The following is a 26,203-nucleotide window of genomic DNA, read 5'->3' on the forward strand; positions in this document are numbered from 1 at the left end:
TAGAGATTCTAAAGTCCGAGGAAAGATTTGGTGCATGCTTTTACTTCCAGAAGAATTGAATGAGAAACCTTCATTACTCAAGGTAGCCGACTGTCTTTAAAACCCCAGATGGTTCGAGGGAGGGTACATTCGCTGTATTGACTATAACAAATCGAATTGTGAATGGAAGCTCGATTACACAGGCAGAAAGAAGGTGTAAGTGTAGGGAGTGGACCCTCCAAATTTCATTATTTTATTCATTTAATAATGAGAGTATATATCGAAATATTTGTAAGAGAGAGGGAGAAAGAGTGAGAGTAAATATCGAAATATTTGTCCTTTTATTCAATCGCATTTATGATACAGGTAAAATACCCCAAGATTGGCTTGAGTCAATATTCATCCCACTACCAAAAAAGCCACACCCACAACACTGCAATGAGTTCCGTCTGATAAGCCTTATGAGTCATGCAGTAAAAGTCATACTAAAAATCGTACATAATCGTATCTATAGAAAGTGCGAAACAATCATCGGAGACGATCAGTTTGGATTCAGAGCCGGCATGGGAACGAGAGAAGCCCTGTTCAGTTTACTAGTTCTCGCCCAAAAATGCTACGACCAACAGAAAGATTTATATGCTTTATAGACTTCGAAAAAGCATTTGATAGAGTAAGACACGACCTACTATTAGAACGTTTGCAAGAAGTCGGTTTAGATGGAAAAGACATCAAATTCTTAAAAAACTTGTACTGGAACCAAAACGCCAGAGTTAGGATCGAAGGTTCCACATCCGCAGAAGTAGAAATTAGGAGGGGAGTTAGACAAGGATGTGTTCTGTCGCCTCTGCTGTTTAATCTTTACTCCGAGTTTCTATTTAAAGAAGCATTGGAGGATTCCAAGGATAGAGTCAATGTGAATAGCGTAAATATCAACAGTATCAGATACGCCGATGATACAGTGCTAATTGCGGATTCCGACTTAGGTCTACAACGACTCATCGACAAGACCAACTCGACCTGTGAGCAATTTGGTATGAAAATAAACATTAAAAAAACCAAAGTGATGTCAATCCGAAAAAACCAAAATGTACCTCAATCTTGCACAATAAATGGGCACATTTTAGAACAGGTCAATAGATTTAAGTACCTGGGATGTTGGATCGATAGCAGCCTAAATCCTGATCTAGAAATAAGATCGAGAATAGAACAGGCCAAAAAATCTTTCGAAAAAATAAAAAAACTGCTTTGTGATTCTCGAATAAAACTCGAAATTCGACTACGTTTATCAAAATGCTACGTCTGGTCGACTCTTCTATATGCAGTTGAAACGTGGACCCTTAAAACATCAACCGTAAATAAATTGGAGGCCTTTGAAATGTGGATCTACAGGAGAATACTCAAAATTTCATGGACATCGCATACCTCAAACGAAGAAGTGCTGCATAGAATAGGCAAGGAAAGAGAACTTTTTAACACAGTAAAAGTTAGAAAAACATCATACCTAGGCCACATACTGAGAAATAATAAGTACCAATATGCCCAATTTATAGTGAAAGGAAAAATCGAGGGAAAGACAGGCCTAGGAAGGAAAAGACTATCGTGGCTCAGAAACATCCGACAATGGACAGGGCTAAATTTTGAACAGCTAATAAGAACAGCTGAAGATAGAGAAGAGTTTAAAATTGTAGTAGCCAACCTCCATTAAGGAGAGGGTACTTTAAGAAGAAGAAGAAGAAGAAGAATAATGAGAGTATCTCTATTGAAGCCTATGTGTATCTAGTTCGTCAATATTCCCATATATAGGAAGTTAAGATCTCATTATTTTACGGTATACTCGGGTTAATGCATATTTACGTCTTAAATATGGAGAGTATTGGTTGTAAGAATGGCAAGAGGTTTAAAGGTTTCTGTTTTACTATGGTGGTATTCTCTCGAATTGGCAGGTCTATAGAAATATGGACAGTATGGATTGATATGTTAATTGATAGGTATGAATTATTTTATCACGATTAAATGTCCTTAGTAGGATTGAAAGTTTACTAACAGTTAATCTGTACGACAGCATCTGCTAATTATATTAAGAATATATTGATTATCTTGCACTAGCTATGAAGAGGAGGCTTCAAATAAATCCTTGAAAATACAGACCGTATTAGTGCTGGAAAAATAATCTTTAATTTTTACCTTAAATATATAACTGTATCCTTTTGTTTCAACATATTTACCTTGTCGATGTCAATTCTAATTAAAAGTAATGCAGGTATAATAAAAGTAGCGTATAATACTCATATATAAGTATCTTTAAAGCACTTGCAACTTTAATCTCGCATCGGATATCGCTTGAGCATGCTTTAAAGGTTCATTTATATGTTTGGATCATAATACATATATAATTGTTGTTTTACACACTGGTTTCATTTCTTAGATTTATAAAAGTCCGGTTCTAAATAGTAAAAGCAACAAATTGTCATATATATTAGTCAATAATAATTTGTATAAAATACGTCATTATATCTAAAAAAATACCGCTAAGATTGAGAGCAGTATTAAACTAGAAAAACATTAAAAATTGTAAACAATAAAAATTTCATATTTTTTGAAAATTTTCGAATTCTTTTCAAAATCACTCATGTAGTTTTAGTCTAAGGCACTTTTCAACTGTATATAGTTATACCAAAGGTTATATATAAAAATTTTGAAAATGTTTAAATATTTATTATACATAAGAGCATATCTTTATAACGAAATCTGCTAAGGATTCCTTCAAATAATTCAAATACTAAACTATTATTTAAATTCAATTTTAACTATTTTATATGAAGAGGCGTAGAAGTCTAACCCAGTCCATTCTTTTATATTTGTTAGCAGCGTTATTTATAGTCTAACAGGTCCTCACTTACCCTCAATGTTGTCTTCCATTATAAGTTGTAAGAAGTTATATCTATCGTGCCTAAGTACGTTCCCCAGATAAGTCGTTTTTCGCTTTTTGACTATATCATAGCTTATAACTTATTCGTTTCAGATATGTGGTCACAAAATCTGCAGTATACGAAGTAACATTTTAACATGTGGTGTCATGGTTAAAGACACTACAAGAGGCAAAGAAGAGCAGTGGAACGAAATGAAGACATGAAGATAATTTCGCATGAATATCTAAAATCAAAAAGATTAAAGAAGCACGAATGAATGGCAGATAAAATATTGCAGATGATGGAAGAGCGAAGAAAATTCAAAGGTAGAAATGACAACGAATACAAAAAGTTGCATAAGACTATACCAAAGGAGCTATAAAGCGGTTTATAAAGGAAAAACCGGCTAGACTAAACATGAACGAAATTGAAAACAATGAAAAGGTGGGAAACCACCAAAATTGTTTAAAGTACTTTATGACATGGAAACAGGATGATGAGATATATATGTTAATGGAATTATCACAATTTAGTTTTTTTCCCCCGCTATAAATTTCAAGAGTCGATGTTGTAGGACTGCCTTTATGACATCTTGCAAGCCCTTAAACATCTACACAGTCACAATTTGTACACAGATATATTAAGGATTGGGAAAAACCGACTAGACCAAAAATGAACGAAATTGAAAACAATGAAAAGGTGGGAAACCACCAAAATTGTTTAAAGTACTTTATGACATGGAAAAGGTGGGAAACCACCAAAATTGTTTGAAGTACTTAATGGCATGGAAACAGGATGATGAGATATATATGTTATTGGAATTATCACAATTTAGTTTTAGAGATTTTTTTCCTCCGCTATAAATTTCAAGAGTCGATGTTGTGGGACTCCTTTATAACATCTCTCAAGCCCTTAAACATCTACACAGCCACAATCTTCCATAAGTGATAGAGTTATTTATCTTATCTACAAAGTAAACGAAAAAATTCGATTAAAGGTCATCCAGGTATAAGCACCTACCAGTGCCCACACAGACGAAGAAGTTGAATGGTTCTACGATGACGTTAATACTGCTCTAGAAGAGGTAACCACCAACTAAACCATACTGATGGGAGACCTAAACGCAAAAATAGGCCACAAGCAGGATGATTCGGAGTTTGTACTTGGAAGGGATCAAATTCTTATAGAATTTCTTCTGCAACACAGATTATATGTCATGAACAAACCATTTTAAAAAAGCCCCCAAAGAAAGTGGACTTGGCAATCATCAAATGGCTTGAACAAGAACGAAATTGACTTTATCTTTACTAACAAAAAAGACGCCTTTCAAGACGTAACTGCATTAAATCAATTTTTAACCGAAAGTGACCATAGAATAGTTAGAGTGAAGGTAGTCTTGAACGTAAAGAAGGAACGAAGAAATATGGTAACAAGGGCTAAAAATGTTACGATCACTGCGATTACTAACACAAGAGCATACCAGGAAGAAATAGATAGAAACCTTCAGAATGACGTGCAAGATGAAACCGATATTGAACAACTTAACGAAAGTTGGTGGACGCTCTAAGGAAGGCACAGAAGAACTGTCAAGTTAAGCAAACAAGGAAAAATGAAAAACTTACAGAAAGCACAAGGAACCTAATGCAAAAAAGAAGGGAAATGAAAGATAAGCACACAGTGAACATCGCAGAGCTAAGGAATTTACATAAATCCATTTCAAAAGCTGCTAGGAAAGATATAAGTGATTTTAACACTAAAGAAACAACTAATACCATAGAACAAAATAAAAGCCTTAAAGTTGTAAAACGAACGTTGAAGACAGGAACCAAGAACACATATAAGCTAAAAAATAGACGAGGACATACTGTATATGAACAAAAAAAAATTATGAAAATTATCGAACAGTACTATAGAACATTATATCGTTGAGATGCTCACATTCCAGAGGTGGAAATCCCAGCCATACAAAATCAAGGATCAGAGGAACTTCCAGATATAACCGAAGAGGAAATCGAATAAGCGTTGAAAGATATAAAGAACAGCAAATCACCTGGAGAAGATGGCATTGTAAGTGAAATGCTAAAATTAGGAGGCGAATGCGTCATAAAAGCTTTAAAAACCATTTATAATGCCTGCCTCTTTGAAGGAGTTACACCAAAAAAATGGAATAGTGCCATTATGATAATATTGCACAAAAAAGGAGATGTAACAGAAATTGGAAACTACAGACCTATCAGCTTGTTATCTCATTTATATAAGCTCTTTATGAGAATAACTACTAACAGACTGGAACCTAAGCTGGATTTTCACCAACCATTAGAGCAGGCCGAATTTAGGAGTGGCTTTGGAAGGAATGGCCACCTACAAGTAATAAAATCCTTAATAGAGAAAGTTACAGAATATAACAAGCCATTGATATTATTTGTAGACATTGAGAAAGCGTTTGACTCAGTCCAGCATAGCTCCATGTTAAGAGCTCTTACAGAGTGCAGTATTGATCATAAGTACACAACCCTTCTTCGGAATATATAATAGCGCAATAGCTGCAGTTAGAATGTATTATGGCAACACAAATACATTTCCCTTCGAGAGGGGTATTATGCAAGGAGATACCATCTCTCCTAAGCTATTCACCGCTTTGTTGCAGAGTGCTATGAGAAACAATAATTGGGAGAATATTGGGGTCAACATAAATGGAGAGTTTCTGAACAAATTCAGATTTGCAGACGACGCAGTCCTTCTTGCAGACCGGGTAGATCGTGCGTGCCAGCTTCTTCAAGACCTTCAGAGCTCGTGAAAACTGAGAGAAGTCTTTAGATCATATATTCCCATGTGCTTGAAAAGGAAGGTCTTTGATCAATGTGTACTCTCAGTTCTAACGTATGGAGAAGAAACATTGACCCTTACCAGAAAAGTAATCAATAAAATACAAGTGGCACAGAGAGCGATGGAGAGGTCAATGCTGAATATATCCCTCAGATACAGAGTATCAAATACAATAGTAAGGAGAAAAACTGGTGTTACTGACGCAGTTCAAAGGATTACAACATTGAAATGGAACTGGACGGACCAGATTAAAAAATGGAATGTGGACGAAGAAGAAAATTCTGGAATGGAGACCTTGACACGATGCTTATCGTAATCGAGGACATCCTTCAACAAGGTGGTCAGATGACATCAGGCGCATTCATTACAACTGGATTCAGGGAGCTCAAGGCCGATGTCAATCAGTGGACTCAAAACGGCTGATGATGATGATACTAAAGGAGATAAAAGGAGCAAAAGAAGCAATGCTGTCGGAGAAATGTACACAAATTAAAACACTACAATGCAAACATGACGATTCCCATATGCACAAAAAAATTAAAGAGGGTACAGAACACCAGAAAACAGCGCAATGCAGGCATGGTTGTAGACATTGAGGCCATATTTTAAGATAAATTACGAAGCTGTAAAGAATATAGGCAAGAATTATTCGAAGAGGCAGCATGAAGTCTGACTGAAATAAACAATCCCTACGGTCCAGAAATAACAAACGAGGAAGTAACTATGGTCATTAAGCGGACTAAAGATGGGAAATCACCAGGACCTGATAAGGTGCATGGTGAAATTTTAAAATTATTAGAGGCACACCAAATTACAGCTCTTACGAAGCTATTCCACAACATCTTAGGGACTGGTTACTTACCAAAAGGCTGGCTACTATCAATATTCATTCCACTTCCTAAAAAAGCCAATGCTAAAAATGTGAAGAACATAGATTAATTAGTTTGATGAGCCATGTACTTAGTATACACTTACGCCACTAAGATCAAATAAAGACCGGTACTCATATGATTCAGGGGGTTCAACATTAAGTGGATAAAAAATTAGGACACTGCAATCTTGGAATCTCTAGTTACGTCTGAGAACAAAGTTGCAGAGGAAGTGAAGAGGCCAATATTCATTGCCGATAAATGTTACTATGGCTTAATTACGCCACTAAGATCAGATACCGTTTCAAGAAAAACAAAATGCCAAATATAAAAAAACTTAATAAGACCGGTACTCATACGGTTCAGGGAGTTCACCATTAAGGGAATAAAAAAATTTAGGAAACTGCATACTTGGAATCGCTAGTTACGTCTGATAACAAAGTTGCAGGGGAAGTGAAGAGGCGAATATTCATTGCCGATAAATGTTACCATGGCTTAACCATGATCCACTAAGATCAGATACCGTTGCAAGAAAAACAAAATGCCAAATATACAAAACCTTAATAAGACCGGTACTTATACGGTTCAGACGCTCTAAAAGTGGGGCAAGATTATTAGAAAACTTTGGAAGAACAATCTTGCGACACCTAGGCAAAATATACGAGGATTTGAATATCCTAACATTAACTAAAATAGGACAGCTGCATTAAATGGGAGATGTGGAAAGAATGGAGGAAGGAATACCAAACAAACTAAATAACAAAGTGTCAGTAGGAAAAGGAACAAGAGGAAGATCTAAGCTGAGAGAAGACCTAAGGTGAGATACCTCAAATAAATAGAAAATTATATATCAACCTTAAAAATAAAAAATTGGAGAAAAAAATCACGAAACCGATCAGAATGGAGAAGAATCCTGGAAGAGGCAAAGACGCAAAAAGGGTTGTCGAACCTGCGATGAAGATGAATTCGTTTGATGTGTTTAACCAATAGAAATTGAATTGAATTGGAAGTTACTAAACAAAACCGCATTGACTGTCATTAAAACAAATTGTAAGGACCACCAACGAAAGAATCTCCAATCACCACAACTCTATTTCTTCTAATTTCTAATTAATTCTATTTAACTTTTAATTGCCATGGAATATCACTTACTATGATATTTTTCCTAGGTACCCACCTCATACCCTTACCCACATATCTAATATAATCGTTTCCTTATTGAATATTTATTATATGTCTATCACAAAACATATCGGAGTATTCAAGAATATGTAGTAGTAACTAAGTATCTCAGTTAATTCGTACAATGTGATACTAAAGCAATAGTTTTAAGAAACCTTAGCAGGTTTTTTCAATTTAATATTGTAAAAACTCTTCATCGTTACTTACTATAGGAAACACGAATAAACCAAAGTTTAATACAGATCTTATAAAGCAGGCATAACTTATGTTGTGTTACATTCGAAACACACAAGTATAACTTTTGAAATAACGTTTTATTTATTGATGTTTTAATTATTTGTTATGTAATATTAAAATTTTATGTATGAGTTATTTTTAATATGGACTAATTGGTAACTAGATGGCGCAGCGTGCTCATTCAATGGATCATGAAATCGATCAATACGCTTCGCTATCTTATTGTATACTCCAAGTTGTTTTATTTAATGTATCTTGAATTCAAGCTATACTAAATAATTCTCGACTATAGTTTTAATTATAAGTATTTAGTATGAGATCAAAAGTGAGTTGTTATATTTTTACACCCCATGATTGTAATTTCTTTAAAAGCTGCAACTCCGTACATTATTATTTTTTATATTTTTCACAATTTACATTTCAATTACCAACACAAAACACACTGTTTTACAAAAAACTGTTTAAGAAATATTCGACATATTCTGCTTTTACATTCAGAATTATTATTATATTACAGAAAATGTTTTTATTATAAAATTAGGTTACTTGATTGCAGTGGCGGCCCGTGCATAGAGCTATGACACTACCTTGCTAACTATGCAGAAACATATTTTTTATCTTTAAAACATTTTAACGCCTTTGTATTTCTTTTTGTCTTCATAAATTATATGAAATCTGGCAATTGTGTGCGCAATTCAATTCTCACAACCGATACTAGCAGCCCACTGCAGACCGGATATTCTGCTAATTCTGCTTATCGGCATCAGGTCCCCGAATCATTTCTTAATGAAACATGCAGACAATTTTTATTTTTAAACAAATCTCGGCTTAAAACTGAATTACTGTATCAGCGAGACGTATTAAATACTACCTCTGGGGCTGTTCCGCTATCAGTTTTATTAAATGATGAAGGTTTAAAATGTACATTTGAAAAAACTATTAAACTTTTAAGTATATTAATTGTTATTCATTCAATATGGTGATGAATCAAATAATTCACGAAGTAAGAAAACGACACGGATACCACATGGGAGCGTGAGCAGTACTAATTGCTGATAACGAAGATAACCTACAAAGGCAGCTCCACACCTTCAATATCACAGCAAACAAACTTAATATGAGAATATCAGTAGAAAAAACTAAATGTATAGTGATCAGTAAAGAGCCGCGTAGATGCAAACTAGAACAAGTAATGAAATTCAATTACCTAGGAGTAGAGATCACTAGTGACAGGGATATAAGAACAGAGACCAAAAGGCAAACATCAAAAGCGGCAAGAGTAAGTGGTTGCCTCCGAGAAACCATATGGAGAAACAAATATCTGACCACGGAAAGCAAAATGAAAGTATACAAGACAACAGTAAGACCAATCCTAACATATGCAGTAAAGATAAGCACCGATACAAGAAAGACGAAACAACAAATCAACAATATCGAAATGAAAGTAGCGGGCATATCATTAAGAGACAGACAAACCAACAGAAGTATACGCGAACAATGCAAAATTCAAAATATTAACAGGTGGATAAAAACAAGAAAAAAAAAAACTGGAACGAACATGTAAACCGAATGGGACCAGATAGATTAGCGAACATCTGTAAAAACAACAAGCCGTGTAGCAGAAGACCCGTTGGAAGGTCACCAAAAAGGTGGAAAGATAATGTACAGTCAACAACGACTGAAACAGAATAAGAGGCAGACAAACAGGAGTAATCCTAGTCGCGCGAAGAAGAAGAATAAGAATATTAATTACCATACCTATAATTGATAATTTTAATAACAAAGTGTTTGAAAACTTTGCAACCAAAAAAGAAAGAAGGATGGACTTCATATATCGGAAACTTTAAAAGTGATAGTAAACAACATTGTGCGTGTGTGTAAATACTGGAATAGTGTTATTTTTATAATTTTGTAAATAGACTTTAGAGACTAAATCGTAATAACAAACTTCAAGTAAATCAGCAGTAAATATTGGTAGTAGTTTTTTTATTATTAATTAATTTACGGAACTGTTTTGATAAATTTTGATCAATTTCTTGGAACCCCAGAATTAGTAGATACATATATAAGATCAGGGCTAAGTACATAAAGTATGCTAAGTGTCATAAATTCACTCTAAAGACTGTATGGAAAAATAATAAAAAAACAAAATTGAAAAAGAGATGACAGATGTTGAAGAACAGAATGGCTTTCGTGCAGGCAGATCCTGTATGGACAGTATATTCTCTCTAAAGCAAGTTATCGAGAAAAGATTAGCACACAACCTTTCAACTCATATAGTCTTTATAGATCTGACAAAGGCATACGCTAGGGTACCACTTTCAATGCTTTGGATAGCAATGGAAAAACAAGGAATAAGCAAAAAAATATATACAAGCAGTACAACAGCTCTACAAAAATATGACGGCAAACATTAAAACTGGAAATAGATTAACTAGAGAAATTCCTTCTAGTAAGGGCCTAAAGCAAGGCTGCTGCATAGCACCTACACTCTTCAAAATATATCTAAATGAGGCACTCTCAGTGTGTAGAAGAAAGTGCTGCAATATGGGCATCCCAATCGGAGATGATAGGATTGTACACGATACACTTCGCTGACGACCAAGCCATTCTAGCTGAAGACGAGAGTGATGTAGGCTACATGCTTAGAAAACTGGAAGATGAGTATACCAAATGGGGCCTCACAATTAATATACAAAAAACTGAGTACTTAGTTGTAGGAGAAAAACCAGAAAGCCTACAAATAGAAATGGGAACTATAAAACCAAAAGACAATTTTAAATACTTGGGAGTCCAAATAACATCAGAAGCAGGAAGTAGCGAAGAAATACACTCCAGGACTGGCCAAGCAAGATCAGCCACCAGACAGCTACACGGACTATTATGGAATAAAAAAATAACAAAATAAAATAAAAAAAGAATTTATAAAACAATAATAGAAAGTATTGTACGACGCCGAACTCTGGGAAATAAACCAAAGAAACAAATCAAAAATGAAGGCCATGGAAATGAACTACTGGAGACGATGTTGCCAGCTCACTAGACTTGATAGGGTGAGAAACGAAGATATTCGGAGAGAAATGGAAATCGATCTAGACATAATAGACACAATCGAAGCCAAAAGACTTAACTGGTATGGAGACCTTCAGAGAATGCCTGAAAACAGATGGCCAAAAAAAAATAGAAGAATGGACTCCGCCAACTAGAAGAAAACGAGGTAGACCAAGACGATCCTGAAGAGACGATGTCGAAGATGCAATGACCGCCAGAGATCTAACAACTGAAGATAAAAGTATCTGCGCTTATTTTTTTTTTCGATTTCTATTTTATACCTTTTTTGACAATATCATGAACCATCACTAAAAATTTAGGCAGTTGCCCGAATTCTGGCACTACCTTCTTAAAGTGATAAGAGTCGCCACTGCTTGTTTTAATCGATCAGTAACATAAAATAAAACCATGTTTTTACAACATAGTAAATTAGATATGTTTCGCCAAAAGACGAATGCTTTATGCTTTAGTACAGAAAATGTAAAAAAAAATAAAAGAAAAAAGGAATAAACAACAAAATTCTAAAAAAATTATGAGAAAAAACCTGATCAAAAGTCTCGTACTTTTTTTGTGAGCGTGGTTATCTTCTAAAACCATACCAGGTAAATCATACCTGGCGTGAGTTGGATTTAGAGTAGATGGAGTATATATTTCGGAACTCATTACCCCTTTTGGGAGGTCTTGCCATCGGATGCATCTATGATGCACACTGCCTATCACTTAAAAACACTTACGCTCGTAGCACATCTTTCCAGACCGTTCATTAAGTCCACTTTGATGGTTACATAGGAGAATAAAATTGAGTCCACACAAGAAGAAAAAAAAAGAGAGAGAAGACAGACCAATGGCATGGCAAATTCGGCAAAAAACGGCTGTTTCACTTCTTAAAAATAAAAGACAAAAGAAATTTCTAAGACATTTTTTGACAGTACCACAATGTGAGTTAAGGTATTTTTTGCAACAGGTTTCTATACTTTATCAATACTTTAGTGAAAGATCGAATATTTTATCCCCAGTTTTCTCTAAAACAGTTGCATTTTATGAGGTTATAGTGCAGTTCAAGGTACAGCGTTTTTATGAACTTAAATTTTAAAACTTTTTTCAACTATTTAACTACTTCATCCTACTCAATTTCATCTTGAGAGTGACTCGGCACGTGTCGAGTCATTTCTCAAGATCTGTAAAACGAAGTATCCTAAATATATTTTAAAAAATATTTACTGTAAAAACACTATCTTGACCTGCACTATATTTAGTTGATAGAAACTTAAATTAGTCATACCCATTTGACTGACAGGAAAAATTTATGAAATCTTTAACTAGAACAAATTTTCTTCTATTGGTTCTCCTCAAAATTCTTGTAAACTGGAAATTATTGAGAGGAACAAACAAAATATCATTTTGAGTAATAGAACTAGTCATTGGACCCAAATTGTAATATTATGAATCAGTAATACATAGATACTCATATTTTATTATTATCGGAGCAGTTTATGTAAAGGGTTATTTCATAATGAATTATCTCAGACTATGGCTCATCTATAAGTCAAAAATATTTACAGATTGCTATTTCATTGCAGTATGTTACAATAACATGTATGTTATGTAGATGGTAGAGAGTCATAATTATACCTGATATTAATTGTTTTGTTTAGCGACATGTACCATTGTGATCTTTGCCAGTCCGATGTAAATCTTGTCCAACTGTAGGAACTTTTCCAGTAAAAGAAAATAATTCGCTGCTGTCCCAAGACAAACAAGAATCACTTACATAAAATGATACAAATATATTTGGTTAATTTTGCTCAAGAAAATAATATTAATGTCCAGTATTTAGGAAAAGACATACGTAAAAAAATGAGTTTTTAAATAGATGAGTTAGCAACGTTCAAAATATCCAAAATATGCAAAACCTAAAATACAATAATGTTGTTTGTATTGCAATCTTTTAATATTTTAGACGTGATCAAAATTAGATCAAATCTAACTATTTTCGGAGATAATTCTAACGTACCGACTACATGAAATACCCTGGAAAGATATTATGCCAAAGATTTACTTTACGAAATAACATGGTTATACATATTACATACTCTTGCATATCATTGCATTAAACAGTTTATTTATTAAGTAGTTGTATATATAAATTGTATGGGAACAAAAGTTATTTATGAAAATTTGTATTTTTAGAGTTGTCAATTTATAAGAAGCATATCATTATGTTTTTTTTTGCAATTTTAGTTAGTAAGGGTAGTTGTCGCATCCGTAAAAATGGAAAACATTTTTTTTTCAGTGTACTGTTTTGATCTGAGACTAGTTAGTCAAATACAAAGTCAAATCAATAGATTCATGTCTAGACTTTTTAAAATATCCATTTGTCAATTTTTTGCAGTCTTTGAAATACTCTCTCCTTCAAAAACATTTTTTTACTTTAGAATATATAGCCGCATCCATTATAATAGTTATTGGCGGTAGTTAGACAATATAAAAATAATTATTTAAATATTCCTGTAGATTTTAAATAATTTACTATATTCGTTGAAACATTAAAGCCCAAAAAATTACCTACACTGTTAGGTATGTTATAATTGGCAAAACGAGGGCATACAAATAAAAAACGGTTAACAGTAGCATGTTTTACATATAGGTGGGTCACTTTAAGAGAATAAATATGAGGACCCGGGCGCACGCAATGCGCACCGTCCAAGGGGGCCAAAACCACCCAAGGACCCAAAGCCTCAGGGCACCATGCCTAAGCCTGCGCTTAACAAACCATCGCAAGCTGAAGCAAACATGCAATCTAAGCATGCCACCACCTCGGGCAATCCCGCCGAGGGTGCCATTTTTAGAGAATCGATAACGGTTCGAGAAACCCGTCTTCGACAAACTTTTACCCCATCCGCCCCAGCATTGATCGAAATTTCGAGGGTTACTTTCGCAGAACTCCTCACAGACGATGCTCAGATAGGGAAAACCATTCTTCCTGAATTTCTTGGATATTACTCCACTGCCTTATTATGGCTAAGGATAATATACTTGAAACAGAAAAATTCTCAACCATTAACCGAGCAGGAGCAAGATATATTGACGCTCACGCAAACAACGGTTTTTAGCGTTCCTGAGCCGATACTGCTACAATTACGACAACTAGGCAATATCGTGACTAAGACAGGCCAGCACCTGTATCCCGAATTCCCACCCCTACCTGTTGAACTCATTAATCAACAACCTGGCTATTACGGAGCTCTCCGCATTCCAGCCCAAGGGGTAAACAATCTCATACACAATTTGTATGAAGAACTACCTTGCCTCGGCGTTTTAGCCGAAGCCGTAAGGACAGCCATTTCGGACCAACCCGCTGGTCCTTATCAATCTTCGCTTAATATTGATCAAGCGAACACGGTGAACCAAAATCTTCTGGGCTTTAAGCCCCTTGGTATTCGCCGCCCCAAGGCTAAAAACCTCGCCTTCGCAGCCAGTGTGACTGCAGCCAATTTTCCAAACTATCCCACTAACACTGCATTTAACTTTGAACTCTTAAATGCCATTTCTAGTGTCATAAGCACTACAAAAACCTTCAAGGTTTCAGATGTGGTATTCACCACCCTCTCAGAAACTGGGGCTCAGTCCCAAGTTATCGTATCGAGGACCATCGTCCAACTCCAAAGGACCAACCTACAGGGTGAAACCCGTCCTACCTCACTTTCTTCAGAGGACCCGGCCGACTACGGCGCTGCCGTATTCTTCGACTCACAGCTTGTGAAAGAAGCCGGCCTAAACAATAACAACGCAGCATGGTGCTGCGTTGACGTCGTTGGAGGCACGCCTCCAGCGTGGATCGCAAATAGGAATATCCGACGCAATCTACCTATACAGTACATGCAAGAGGTGTTCCAAGCGCTACCTACAGGTTGTCTGTAATCAGACAACTCGTAGTGACAAAACGCTAGACTAAAACGTCTACGCTCTTATTGTCTAGTGTCTAGTATAAGTCTAGTGTGTCCAATTCGAGATAGAGTTATCACCAACTGTTCTCTTCTTTTTCTAGTTGAGGTTTCCCACGATGTAACACCATTTTTCATGCACAAAACTCAGAAGCTTTAGGAAAACGCATACTGAATACAAGAAACAAAAACAATACACCATGGTTCAGAAAAAAATAAAAGAAAAACTTAAAGAGAAGCGAGAGGCCTACACGAAGTACAAAATATAATATAAATACGAAATGAAACAAAGCAGTTGGTAAAAAGAACAAAAAATGAATACTGGGAACAATATTTACAAAAAGGATGGAAAGCGACTTCTACGGGTCTCAAAAACAAATATGGAGATTCATAAGAAACCAGAGGAAAGAAATGGCAGAATTACAGGAATACAATAACATACCAGCAAACGAATGGGAAAGATACCTGAGGGAACTGTTTAGAGAAGAGGAAAATAATAATCAACACAATAACGTACCTGAATTAAGACACGAAATAGAAATCAGTTTTCAGGAAGTAGAGATACCCATAAATTCACTCAAAATAGAAAGTCACCAGGACAAGACGGAATAACCAAAGAGCTTCTAAAACACGAAGGAGAAAGTATAACCCTAGGGATGTCAAAACTTATACAAAAACTAATATTGCACTGTAAGATACCATGGAGGAACGGCATAATTATACTAATGTTCAAAAACGAAAGTAAAGAAGACCCAAACAATTATAGAGGTATAGACCTAACCAACAAAATTAATAAACTAACAACTTTATCAGATGAACAACAAGGATTCAGATCCGGAAGATCCTGCATAGACGCTGTATTTGTACTAAAAAAATAACAGAAAAGGCCATCGAATACAATAAACCAGCATATCTATGTTTTATAGACTTGACAAATTCTTTCGATAGTTTCCAAGTCGAAGACGTCTTACACCTACTGTATTATAAATGAAACATACCAATCAATGTTATACAAACCATCGAAAACATGTACTTCTATAATCGAATACAGGCAAAGATAAATGGAAAACTAACACAGTGTATATCAGTACAAAGCGGAGTCAGACAGGGTGACTCGTTAAGCCCACTTCTCTTTAATATAATAGTGGACGAAATAATACAAGCAGTACGTAATGGTCATGGTTACAGAATGAAGAACAAAGAAATCCAAATATTATGTAATGCCGACGACGCCGCATTAATCGCCGAGAGAAGAGGCGAGCTCCAAAGATTAACACACATCTTCAATACAACAACCAAGAAATACAATATGATAATATCAGCAAAAAAACAAATATATGACAACATCAAAATACCCACTACGATGTAAAATCGAAATTGATGGGAAAATAATAAAGCAGGAAGCAAGGTTTAGATATCTGGGAATAGATATAACTAGTTACGGAGATGTTGAAGAAGTACGACAACAAAGCTTAAAAGCAAGTAAAGCAGCGGGATCTCTTAATGATACAATCTGGCAGAACTGGAAGAACAAACACCTAAGACCAGACACAAAAAAAAGAATCTATAAGGCAGCAATTAGACCTATATTAACATATACGGCAGAGACAAAACCTGACACATCTAAAACGAGACGACTACTAGAAACAACAGAGATGAAAATCCTTGACGAATATCATGGAAAAGTCTGTTGGATAGGGAGAGAAGCCAAAACATAAGAAGAGCATACAATATAGAAGACATAAATGGATGGGTTGCAAAACGGAAACAGGAAGGGAACGAACACATTAGTAGAATGGCAGAGAATAGTACAAAGAGCAAGTAAAAATTGTTTGCTTTGTTGAATCAGTGAGATTCCAACATTCTTGGCAATTATTATTTTTGTGTGTCTCGAGGTATGTTAATGCTACATTTAAACCTACAGTTGTCGCAATTAACAAAACGTGGTGATTTAGCTCTTACTGTTACCCCTTTTCTGTTTACATATTCTTTGCCAGCCACTCGTAACAACTTCATCTTTTTTTTTCCATAATTATGGTTTTCTTTCTCTTTGTGCTGAACCGTCTATGCTGTAAACTACAGCAGAAAGTACTTGACGATTTTCTGTATCATGTATTGACGAAGCTGAACTACTAGTATTTTGGTCAGACGGGAGGTAGTCACTTTCAGAGTCGGCAAATGGCTCGTCGACACTACATTCTGATAATCTTCTTTTGTGGAAAGACCCTGCCACTGTATCTAAACAGACGTCGTATTGATTCTCATCTTTTAGATCTGTAACAAAATTCATGCTATAGTTTTTAAAATTCCTCACTATAATCTATCCAATACAAAATATTCACAATCCAGCTACTTACTATTTCTTGCCATATGAACTATTCGCTTTCCTATGTTGTTCATTTTAATTTTATATTTCGAACACTACACGCCGGTTTAACAATTACGCATGTAACAGCTTCATCATCATCATCACTGGCTCGACAACCCTTTTTGGGTCTTGGCCTGTTCCAGGATTCTTCTCCATTCTGATCTGTTTCGTGCTTTTTTTCTCCAGTTTTTTATTTTTTAAGGTTGTTATATCATTTTCTATTTGTTCTAAGTATCTCAGTTTCGGTCTTCCTCTTGTTCTTTTTCCTACTGGTATCTGTTTGAATATTTTGTTTGGTATTTCGCCTTCTTCCATTTTTTCTACATGTCCTATCCAACGCAGCCGTCCTATTTTAATGAATGTTATAATATCCGGATCCTGGTATATTTTGTATAGTTCAGAGTTGTATCGTCTTCGCCATATTCCGTTTTCTTTTGTGCCCTTATATATGTGTCGCAAGATTTTTCTTTCGAAGGTGGCTAACAACGTTTCCTCTCTTTTAGTGAGTGTCCAGGTTTCTGAGCCATATGTGAGTACCGGTCTTATTAGGGTTTTATATATTTGGCATTTTGTCTTTCTTGCGACGTTATCTGATCTTAGGTGTCTAATTAAGCCATGGTAACATTTATTTGCAATAAATATTCGCCTCTTCACTTCCTCCGTAACGTTATTATCAGACGTGACTAGGGATCCCAAGTATATAAAGTCATGTAACAGCTTAAGTCGATATAAAAGACTGGACTGGACCAGAATGACAAGACAAATTCCTATGAGCACAGATTGCTATTTAAACCACTTCTACACTTAATTGCTACCTTTGCACAAACGCGTGCAACACGTACTATATAGGCTGACGAGCCTCCAATATTGTGGACAAATATTGTATCTTTGGACATACAATAAGAGTCGCTTCGTTTTGAATTTTGTGAGCGGCACAAATATTGCATTGGACATGCAACATTTGTGCACTAAGCTTATGGTGTTTTTAATGGAGATGTCTTTAATGCTACTTTAGTAACTAGTAAACTGTTCTAGGAGGACATACCATATTTGAGCACAATAAATATTTCATCTCGACTGGCACACACCTGTACGTATCTCATTTATAACCTCCTCTTAGCCATCGATATACTACTAGCAATTATTTTTAACAAAAATAATATTAAGACGTAGGAAATGAGAGCATTGGAAACGTGGGTTCATAGACGAATGCTGAAGATACCTTGGACACCAAGGAAAACTAATGAAGAAGTACTAAGGAGCGTCAACAAAGATAGAGAACTGCTAAAGACTCTTTGTTAAAGATCGAAAAATGTCTTATCTGGGAAGTCGATATAAAATATTACAACTGATCCTTAAAGGCAAAATAGAGGGCCGTAGAGGTGTAGGAAGAAAACAAGTTTCTTGGTTAAAAAACATTCGTGAATGGAACATTTATGATCGCCATAAAAAAATTGAATTTCAGTAAGATTTGCACTAAAATAATAGCTATTTATAATCATTTAACTATAATAACCTAATAACCATATTTTGGCATTACCAAAATAGCGTGCCTTAAGGCTTCGTAAGGAGCAATTTAAAAACTAAATGTTTAGACCTTTATATTTCAAAACTCTACCAATTATCTACAAAGTTAATATTGCACTTATCATTTTTGTTTAATGATATTAAGAAGAATGGGTAGCAAGCTCAAGCATGAGCCATTATTTCTCTATTCAAATTATTAAAAAGAACCACAATTTGTGGTAGTGACAAGGGAGCGCAAGCGTTGGGAAATATCAATTAAAGACAAAATAATTTAAGGAGTCTTTGGATTTGGGTTTGGGTCCACAGAGATTATACACATGACGCAGCCCAGATAGACAAACAAGAAATCAAATAGACTACATTCTAATAAGATCAAGAACGAAATCGTCGGCCATCAACTGTAAAACATATCCTGGCGAACACTGTGGAAACGATAATCAACTCTTGGCATTGAACGTTCGACTTCGTTTTAAAGTCCCCAAAAGAAGACCCCTAAGAAAAGTAATGTCTCTAAATCCATCAAAAATCAATGATTTCCAGCAAAACCTAGAAGGAGCTCTTTCTTTAGACCAAGTAGATAGTGACCCTGAGAGTACTTGGATCTATTTCAAAGATAAGGTAATCGAGGATGCAAAAGACTGTAAAGCAGCAGTTTCCACGGGCCGTAAGCTGTGGATAATACCTGGACTGTGATTCAATGCAGAAAAGAACATAAAACATAAACGATGGATAGATAACGTTATGGAAAAAATTAGAAAACAGTGCCATAAAGACACAGCTGATTAAATCTGTCAAATATGATGCAGAGAGATAGAGGAACATGGTTGTGGAAATGAACCGAGGGATTTATTTCAGAAGATCAAACTCCTTGCCAGAGAATTTAAATCTTAAACGTGGTCTGTAATAAATAACGAAGGTAATCTAAAGACCGATACTGACGAACTAATCTAACTACTGTGGCGAACTATATCAAAATAACGAGGTACCAGCAGAAAATCAACTACCCTAGAGAACCTACTGTCTTGTAGGTAAAATACTACAGTTACTAGGTAACAAAGGATTACATATCATCCATTCTATCTATGTCGGTGTTTGGAATTCAGGAAAATGGCCATCTGATTGGTGTACCTCAATTTATATCCCGCTAAACAAAAAAGGAACTACTACCAGATGTGAAAACTACCGCACACTGTCACTAATAACACATGCTAGTAAAATCTTGTTGCATATCATCAAAAGCAGATTAAAAACATATCTACATTACTAAATACCTCAGGAACAAGCGGGGTTTCTAAAGGGTAAAGGTGCACTGGAACAAATCCTGAATCTGATTGAACTCATTGAAAATTCTAGAGAATTTCAAGTACCTATGACTTTATGCTTCGTTGACTACCAAAATGAATTTGATCGTGTAAGCTGGATAAACCTGTCGTCCATTTTAATAGAAATGGTCACACCAATGCACCTACTTACTTACTTACTCCGTGGTGTTACAACCCTTCGTGGGTTTTAGCCGACTCGACAACATGCCTCCATTGTTTTCTGTCTTGAGCAACCTCCATCCAATTCGCCATGCCCATAGTCTTAGGTCTCCTGCTACCGGAGACGAGGGCGTCCGCGTGGTCTCCTTCCAGTTGGGACTTCCTCCCACACCAGTCTTACTGTTCGTTCGTCAGAATGTCTTCTGAGCTGTCCTGCCCATTGAAATCTTCTGGACTATTGTCTATTTCTTTTATGATGTTGGCGTTTGGGTAAAGTTCTTCAAGCTCTTTGTTAGTTCTTATCCTATATTGTCCTGATGATTCATCCAGCACAGGGCCAAAGATCTTCCTTAGGATTTTTCTTTCCCAAACACATAGTCTCTCTTCGTTTGCCTTTGTTATCGTCCACGTTTCGGTTCCATACATCACAACGGATCGTATGATTGTTTTATAGACCTGTATCTTCGTACGTCTTGTTAGTTGTTTCAATTTTATAAGGTTTTGGAGGGCAAAAAGACATCTGTTGCCGGCCTGGATCCTGTTGTTTATTTCTTGTGATCCGTTATTGTAGTTCCAAGATACTTGAGTTCTCTAACGCGCTCAAAGTTAAAGTCATCGATGGTGATGTTCTGACCGATTCTGTCTCTGCTTTGGTTATTGCGGCTCATATACATATATTTCGTCTTGTTTTCGTTGATTTGGAGCCCCATTTCTCTGCTTCCTTCTCGAACCTCGAACCACGAAAGTCTCCTTTATCCTTAATCGTGTGTTTCCTATTAGATCGATATCGTCTACAAATGCCAGTAGTAAGTTTGGCCCTTCTCGATGAAATACTGTATTCGGTTTTTCAATTCTTGCACTTCTGATTATGTGTTCCAGAGCTAAGTTGAAGAGTTGTGGTGAAAATGCATCTCCCTGGTTTAGTCCATTGTTTATTTCAAATGTCTCCGAGTATTGTTGTCCAACTCTCACCTTACATCGTAACCGTTCCATACACATCCGTATCAACCTGACTAGTTTTTTTGGAAAGCCAAGTTTCTGCATCGCTGTCCACAGTCTGGCCCTGCATACTCTATCAAATGCTTGTTTAAAATCTATGAACATCTGATGAAGCTCACGATCAAACTCCCAGCATTTTTCCGTTATCTGTTTTATTGTGAATATCTGGTCAATGGTAGAGCGGCCCGGTCTAAATCCGCATTAATAATCTCCAACGATTCCTTCTGTGTATGTTTTGGTTCTTTCTAGCAGGATGTTTGCAACGATTTTGTAGGTGGTGTTTAGGAGTGTCAATCCCCGGTAGTTAGTACATTGCTTTTTGTTTCCTTTTTTGTGTATTGATACAATAACCCCCGCTTTCCATTCATCTGGCATTGTTTCTTCTCGCCAAATGTCTTGAATTAGCTTGTATATAGAACTGTACAATGCTTCTCCTCCATGTTTTAAGCCCTCTGCGGGTATACCATCGCTACCTGGTGTCTTATTATTTTTAAGTTTTTTAATTGCCTGTATTACTTCTTCGTATGTCGGGTATTGGTCTTCTATTTCATCTGTACGTACCTCTATGTTTGATGTATTTCTTCTAGATTGGTCGTTCAATAGTTGATAGAAGTATTCCTTCCAGGTTTTTAGGATTTCCTTGTCATCAGTGATAAGCTGCCCGCTGTCGTTTTGAAGAAAGTTTCCTGTTCTTGCTTGGTACCCGGTCTTGATATCTGAAATTCCTTTGAAGAACTGTCTCGCTTGTTTGTTCTTTCTTTTTTCTTCTATATCTCTGATTATTTGTTCCTGATACTCCCTCTTCTTCTTTTTAATTAGTTTTCTTATCTCTGTTCTTCTTTGTCTATACATTTCATTGTTGTTGTGTGAGGGGTTTTATAGCAGGTTCTGCTGGTGACACTTATTAAAAATCTATACCAGTCCAATATAGAAACAGTACGACTAAATCAGAAGTTCTCAAACCAATTCAATACCGAGGAAGATGTTAGACAAGGATGCGTGTTGTCATCTGACTTATTCAAAATTTATGGTGAATATGTCGTAAGGATGGCTTTAGATGGAGGGGCCAGTGGAGTAACAGTGCCTGGTAGGAAAATCTCCAATTTAAGGTTTGCCGATGACACTACACTTATAGCAGCAAATGAGCAAGAAATGCTTAAGCTCCTGCGAAGAGTTGAGTACGAAAGCAATAAACGTATTGGTATGATGAGAGAGAGAGAGAGATACTTATGTCTGACTTAATAATATCTGAGGGAACATATGAGAGAATAAAAATATTAGATGAGATGGAAAAATATGCATGTATAAATCTTATGTAAAACCTCTAATGACAGAAGCAATAGAGACTGGAGCTGAACAGAACGAAAAACATTAAGAAACAGAAACAAAATAATAGCTGCAACAAATATTCCCATAAACAGAGAAGTGAGAGAGAACTAATGAGGATGCGCTATCTGCAACATTCTTCTGATGATATTGAGATCGGTGTACCATGTAGGGGAAGTACTTCTGGCTGTTTAACTTTCCACACCACTCTGAAATAAGAACATATTAAGACAATTTCTTTGAAAGACCTGTACAAGATAGACTATTATTTGCTCGATTGTATGTCATTAATCTTTTATTGATGTTCAGTTGTTCTTATATTGACATATCTGTTCGGCGTTGACAAAGAATTCTCAGTATGCGTTTCTCACAAAACATTTTGAAACTTTGGATTCAAAAGATGTCGATTTTTGAATCCTTTCGAAAGACTTTTTGTCCATTTTCCTGAATATGTAACGATCCAATGCATATAGAAAAATCGAAAACACCACGGATCTGGCTAGTTTGATTTTATTTCCTAAACTGATTTGCCAGTTTCTCCAGATTTAAGTCAGCCTAGCTATTGCACTTTGCTATTCGATTTTTACCACCCTCCTCCTTTCATTTGAACTATACTTTCATTTCGATTTATTTTTCCATTGTTCTGTATCTCCCATGCATAATATAAGAAAACTATTATTTTGACAAGCATTTCACCATCCAAAATTACCCTGTCGCCATAGAATCTTCGTTATGTTCTAAAAAATACCACTCGAAAGCGTTCGAAACGAAAAAACCATCATAAGTATTATCAATGATCTCGGTCTTCAGACAGATACTGTCTGATTGCACGTTTCCATCTTTTCCTAGGCCGCCCTAGAGCTACTGCAGAATATAATTAAATGTTTATTCCTTATTGTTAGGACACAGATTCTTTCATTAATTAATTATTAAACAAAAAAGAGACACCCACAATATATCCCTTTAAAATCAATCTAGATAAATCAGTTGATATAAAATTTAACGCCCTAAGCACTGACGTTATTTTTGACAATAACTACTAAAGAAAACTATATATTTATTTACTCGCCAGCGTTACAACCCACCGTGGGCCCGAACCTGACCAAAAATCTATCTCCAATCAGATGTATGCTCAGCCAATGTTCGCCCTCTTCTGACTCTCAAATTCCTCCTCAGATCTTCTTCAAAAACGATACTCCAGCGGGGATAGTCTTCCCTCATGACTTTTGTTTTCTGGTGTTTCTAGGTTTAAATACTTGAATAATTAAGAATTTATAATAATTCCGTTAAAGAGGAAATACCTGCAAGAATATCAGCTAAAAATATATATATTTTTTAAGTAAAATCAAGTATTTAGAAGCCAGTTGTGGAGCAGATTATCAAAGAAAATAAAAAAAGTATTTGCTTAATTGAATATCTTGACAGGAATTTATTATGTATTAATAATAAACGATTTATATTTATTCATTATCTAAAAATTTAAAGTCATACAAAAAATATAGTAAACAACACATACATAAACATTTTTATAATGGTATAGCTGCATTTTCTGCCGCAAATTTTAAACTCTTTCAATTTCAATGCTTTCCATATTTTTAAGATGCGAACGGACGCCCTGCAAATTTTCATAGAAAATTTTGTAAATGCCATGGCCTGTCTTCCATATAAAATAAAACATATGATAATTAAATACCAAGTAGTTTGATGTGTGTTAATTCTAGGTAATTTAAATTTATGGAAATAATTATACATGCATATGAGAATAAATTTAATAAAGTATATAGAGTTTTTGAGCAAATAGCAAATGTATTGTCTTTCTTTTGCTTTTTTTTACAGACAGTTTTCTTTCCCTTTTTATTTATTAGTGAATTAAACTTTTATACCAAAAATATCAGGATTACATTGGAGATAAAATTGATAAGTGTGTAAGGGGACCGTTAAAGTATTACGTAACGCAATTTTGGAGCGGGTCTTGTAACAGGTTATGTTGCGTTATAGGCTGTGTTGCCAAAATTCACGATTAATCGTGAGATTACAAATGTCTCATGATTTCACGAATTATATGGGAATTTACACGATTTTTACACACTTTAGAGGAATAAGTAGTTTTATACATAATTTTGTAAAGAAATTACTTAAGAGAGAAAAAAACTCTGTTAACAAACCCGTTATAACTGAGCGACTTACTAAAAGTATTAATTTTATTTCTACCATCCACAATTCGCTACTACTGGATTAAATTGAATCAGAATTCGGGGAAGTCCCGCTCTTGCGCCAGTTACAATATTACCGCGCGTTGCATTACGCTTGTCGTTGTGGTGTTTGGTTTGGCCGTCAGTTTTGTAAGGTTACTTTTAGAAGCCGTGTAAAATTGTGATAAATTTTATTATCAAAACCAGTGCATAAGCGACTTACCAAATGGCAGATAGTGACAAAAGTGTTTTTGGAATCTCGTCCTAATAAAAAAACAAAATTGTTTACCAACAAAAATACAAACTGGACTGGGAAAAAACGTGGACTTGGGTCACGTTCAGTAAAAAAGTTATGTTTTTCTAATATATTTCTTATTTTGGTTTCAAAATTATACATTTTCATAATTCTCGTTTTTTCTCATTCTTACCCCCTAATACGAATCTTTTATTGAATTCGGAATATCTCACGATTTCTCACGATTTTTTAAATAGAATTCTGACGAGTGTTTTGGCAATACTGGACAGGGTGGGGAATTATACAAACAGCAAGAAATATCTAAATGGACATTCTCGTACGAGTCGTTAGGTGAGAAGGTCACTGCTTGCATACCCTCTCCGGAATAACGACGGCGAGAAGTTTGAGAGAGCGTAGCTCTGAAAATAGCTGATATACAGATGGTCCATTGGAGAAATAGTAGTTACTGCGGAAAAACCAACGAGACGTGGCTATAGTCAGCAAGGTTAAATAGTACGGGGTTTCAGTAGAATATACTGTGGCCTCAGAACTTTCTTCTTATTGGGCAAAACCGCTTGCAGGAACAAGTGCCAGTACGCAGTGTACTACCGCTCCGGGCGGACATTAACCGTGGGACCATATAGCAGCGTTGGTAAACGCAGGTAAATATAGTCACTATCCAAAACTCGTACGAGGCACGCTAGTGGAACAAGCCTTTTTTTCGGGGGGTCTTACCGCCCCCTGGCTTCGTGAGATAGCGAAGCCTCTAGTGGTCTATCTGCGTACGAATTCAATTTTCCCGTCGAAATGCCTGGTTCAACCAGGTCTGCCCTCTCTACCTGGTCTGTGACTAGATCACAGGCCGCGGACTAGCTGCCAATCCCCATGCCCTTTTACAAGAAGGCGCCCATGTTATCGATATACCAGAAATATCAGATAACTCCTACAACCCATAGGGCCCGTTCCCACTTGTCGGATGTCGGTCCCGGCAAAATGCTGGGTGCTCTAGTGACAATCCATTTTGATTGCGTTCAACTACAACAACAACTATCCGACACCGTTTTTTGTCGGCTTCGAC

The 26,203-nt window shown here is 35.8% G+C and overlaps 1 protein-coding gene across 1 annotated transcript; it reads left to right on the plus strand.

Annotated features, from left to right (window-relative positions):
• Positions 1-585: 585 nt before the first annotated feature.
• On the plus strand, positions 586-24,491 carry LOC140449708 (uncharacterized). The gene is made up of 2 exons (XM_072543029.1): positions 586-18,370; positions 18,404-24,491. Exon 1 carries the CDS (start codon positions 13,802-13,804, stop codon positions 14,972-14,974), a length of 1,173 nt encoding a protein of 390 aa, XP_072399130.1. The 5' UTR covers positions 586-13,801; the 3' UTR covers positions 14,975-18,370; positions 18,404-24,491.
• Positions 24,492-26,203: the final 1,712 nt, after the last annotated feature.

Source organism: Diabrotica undecimpunctata, chromosome 9 (genome assembly GCF_040954645.1).
Source record: "Diabrotica undecimpunctata isolate CICGRU chromosome 9, icDiaUnde3, whole genome shotgun sequence".
Classification (NCBI taxonomy): domain Eukaryota; kingdom Metazoa; phylum Arthropoda; class Insecta; order Coleoptera; family Chrysomelidae; genus Diabrotica; species Diabrotica undecimpunctata.

Bases quoted from the DNA above. Each gene is read 5' to 3' on its own strand.
- LOC140449708 (XM_072543029.1), top strand. From the start codon at position 13,802: ATGCCTAAGCCTGCGCTTAACAAACCATCGCAAGCTGAAGCAAACATG.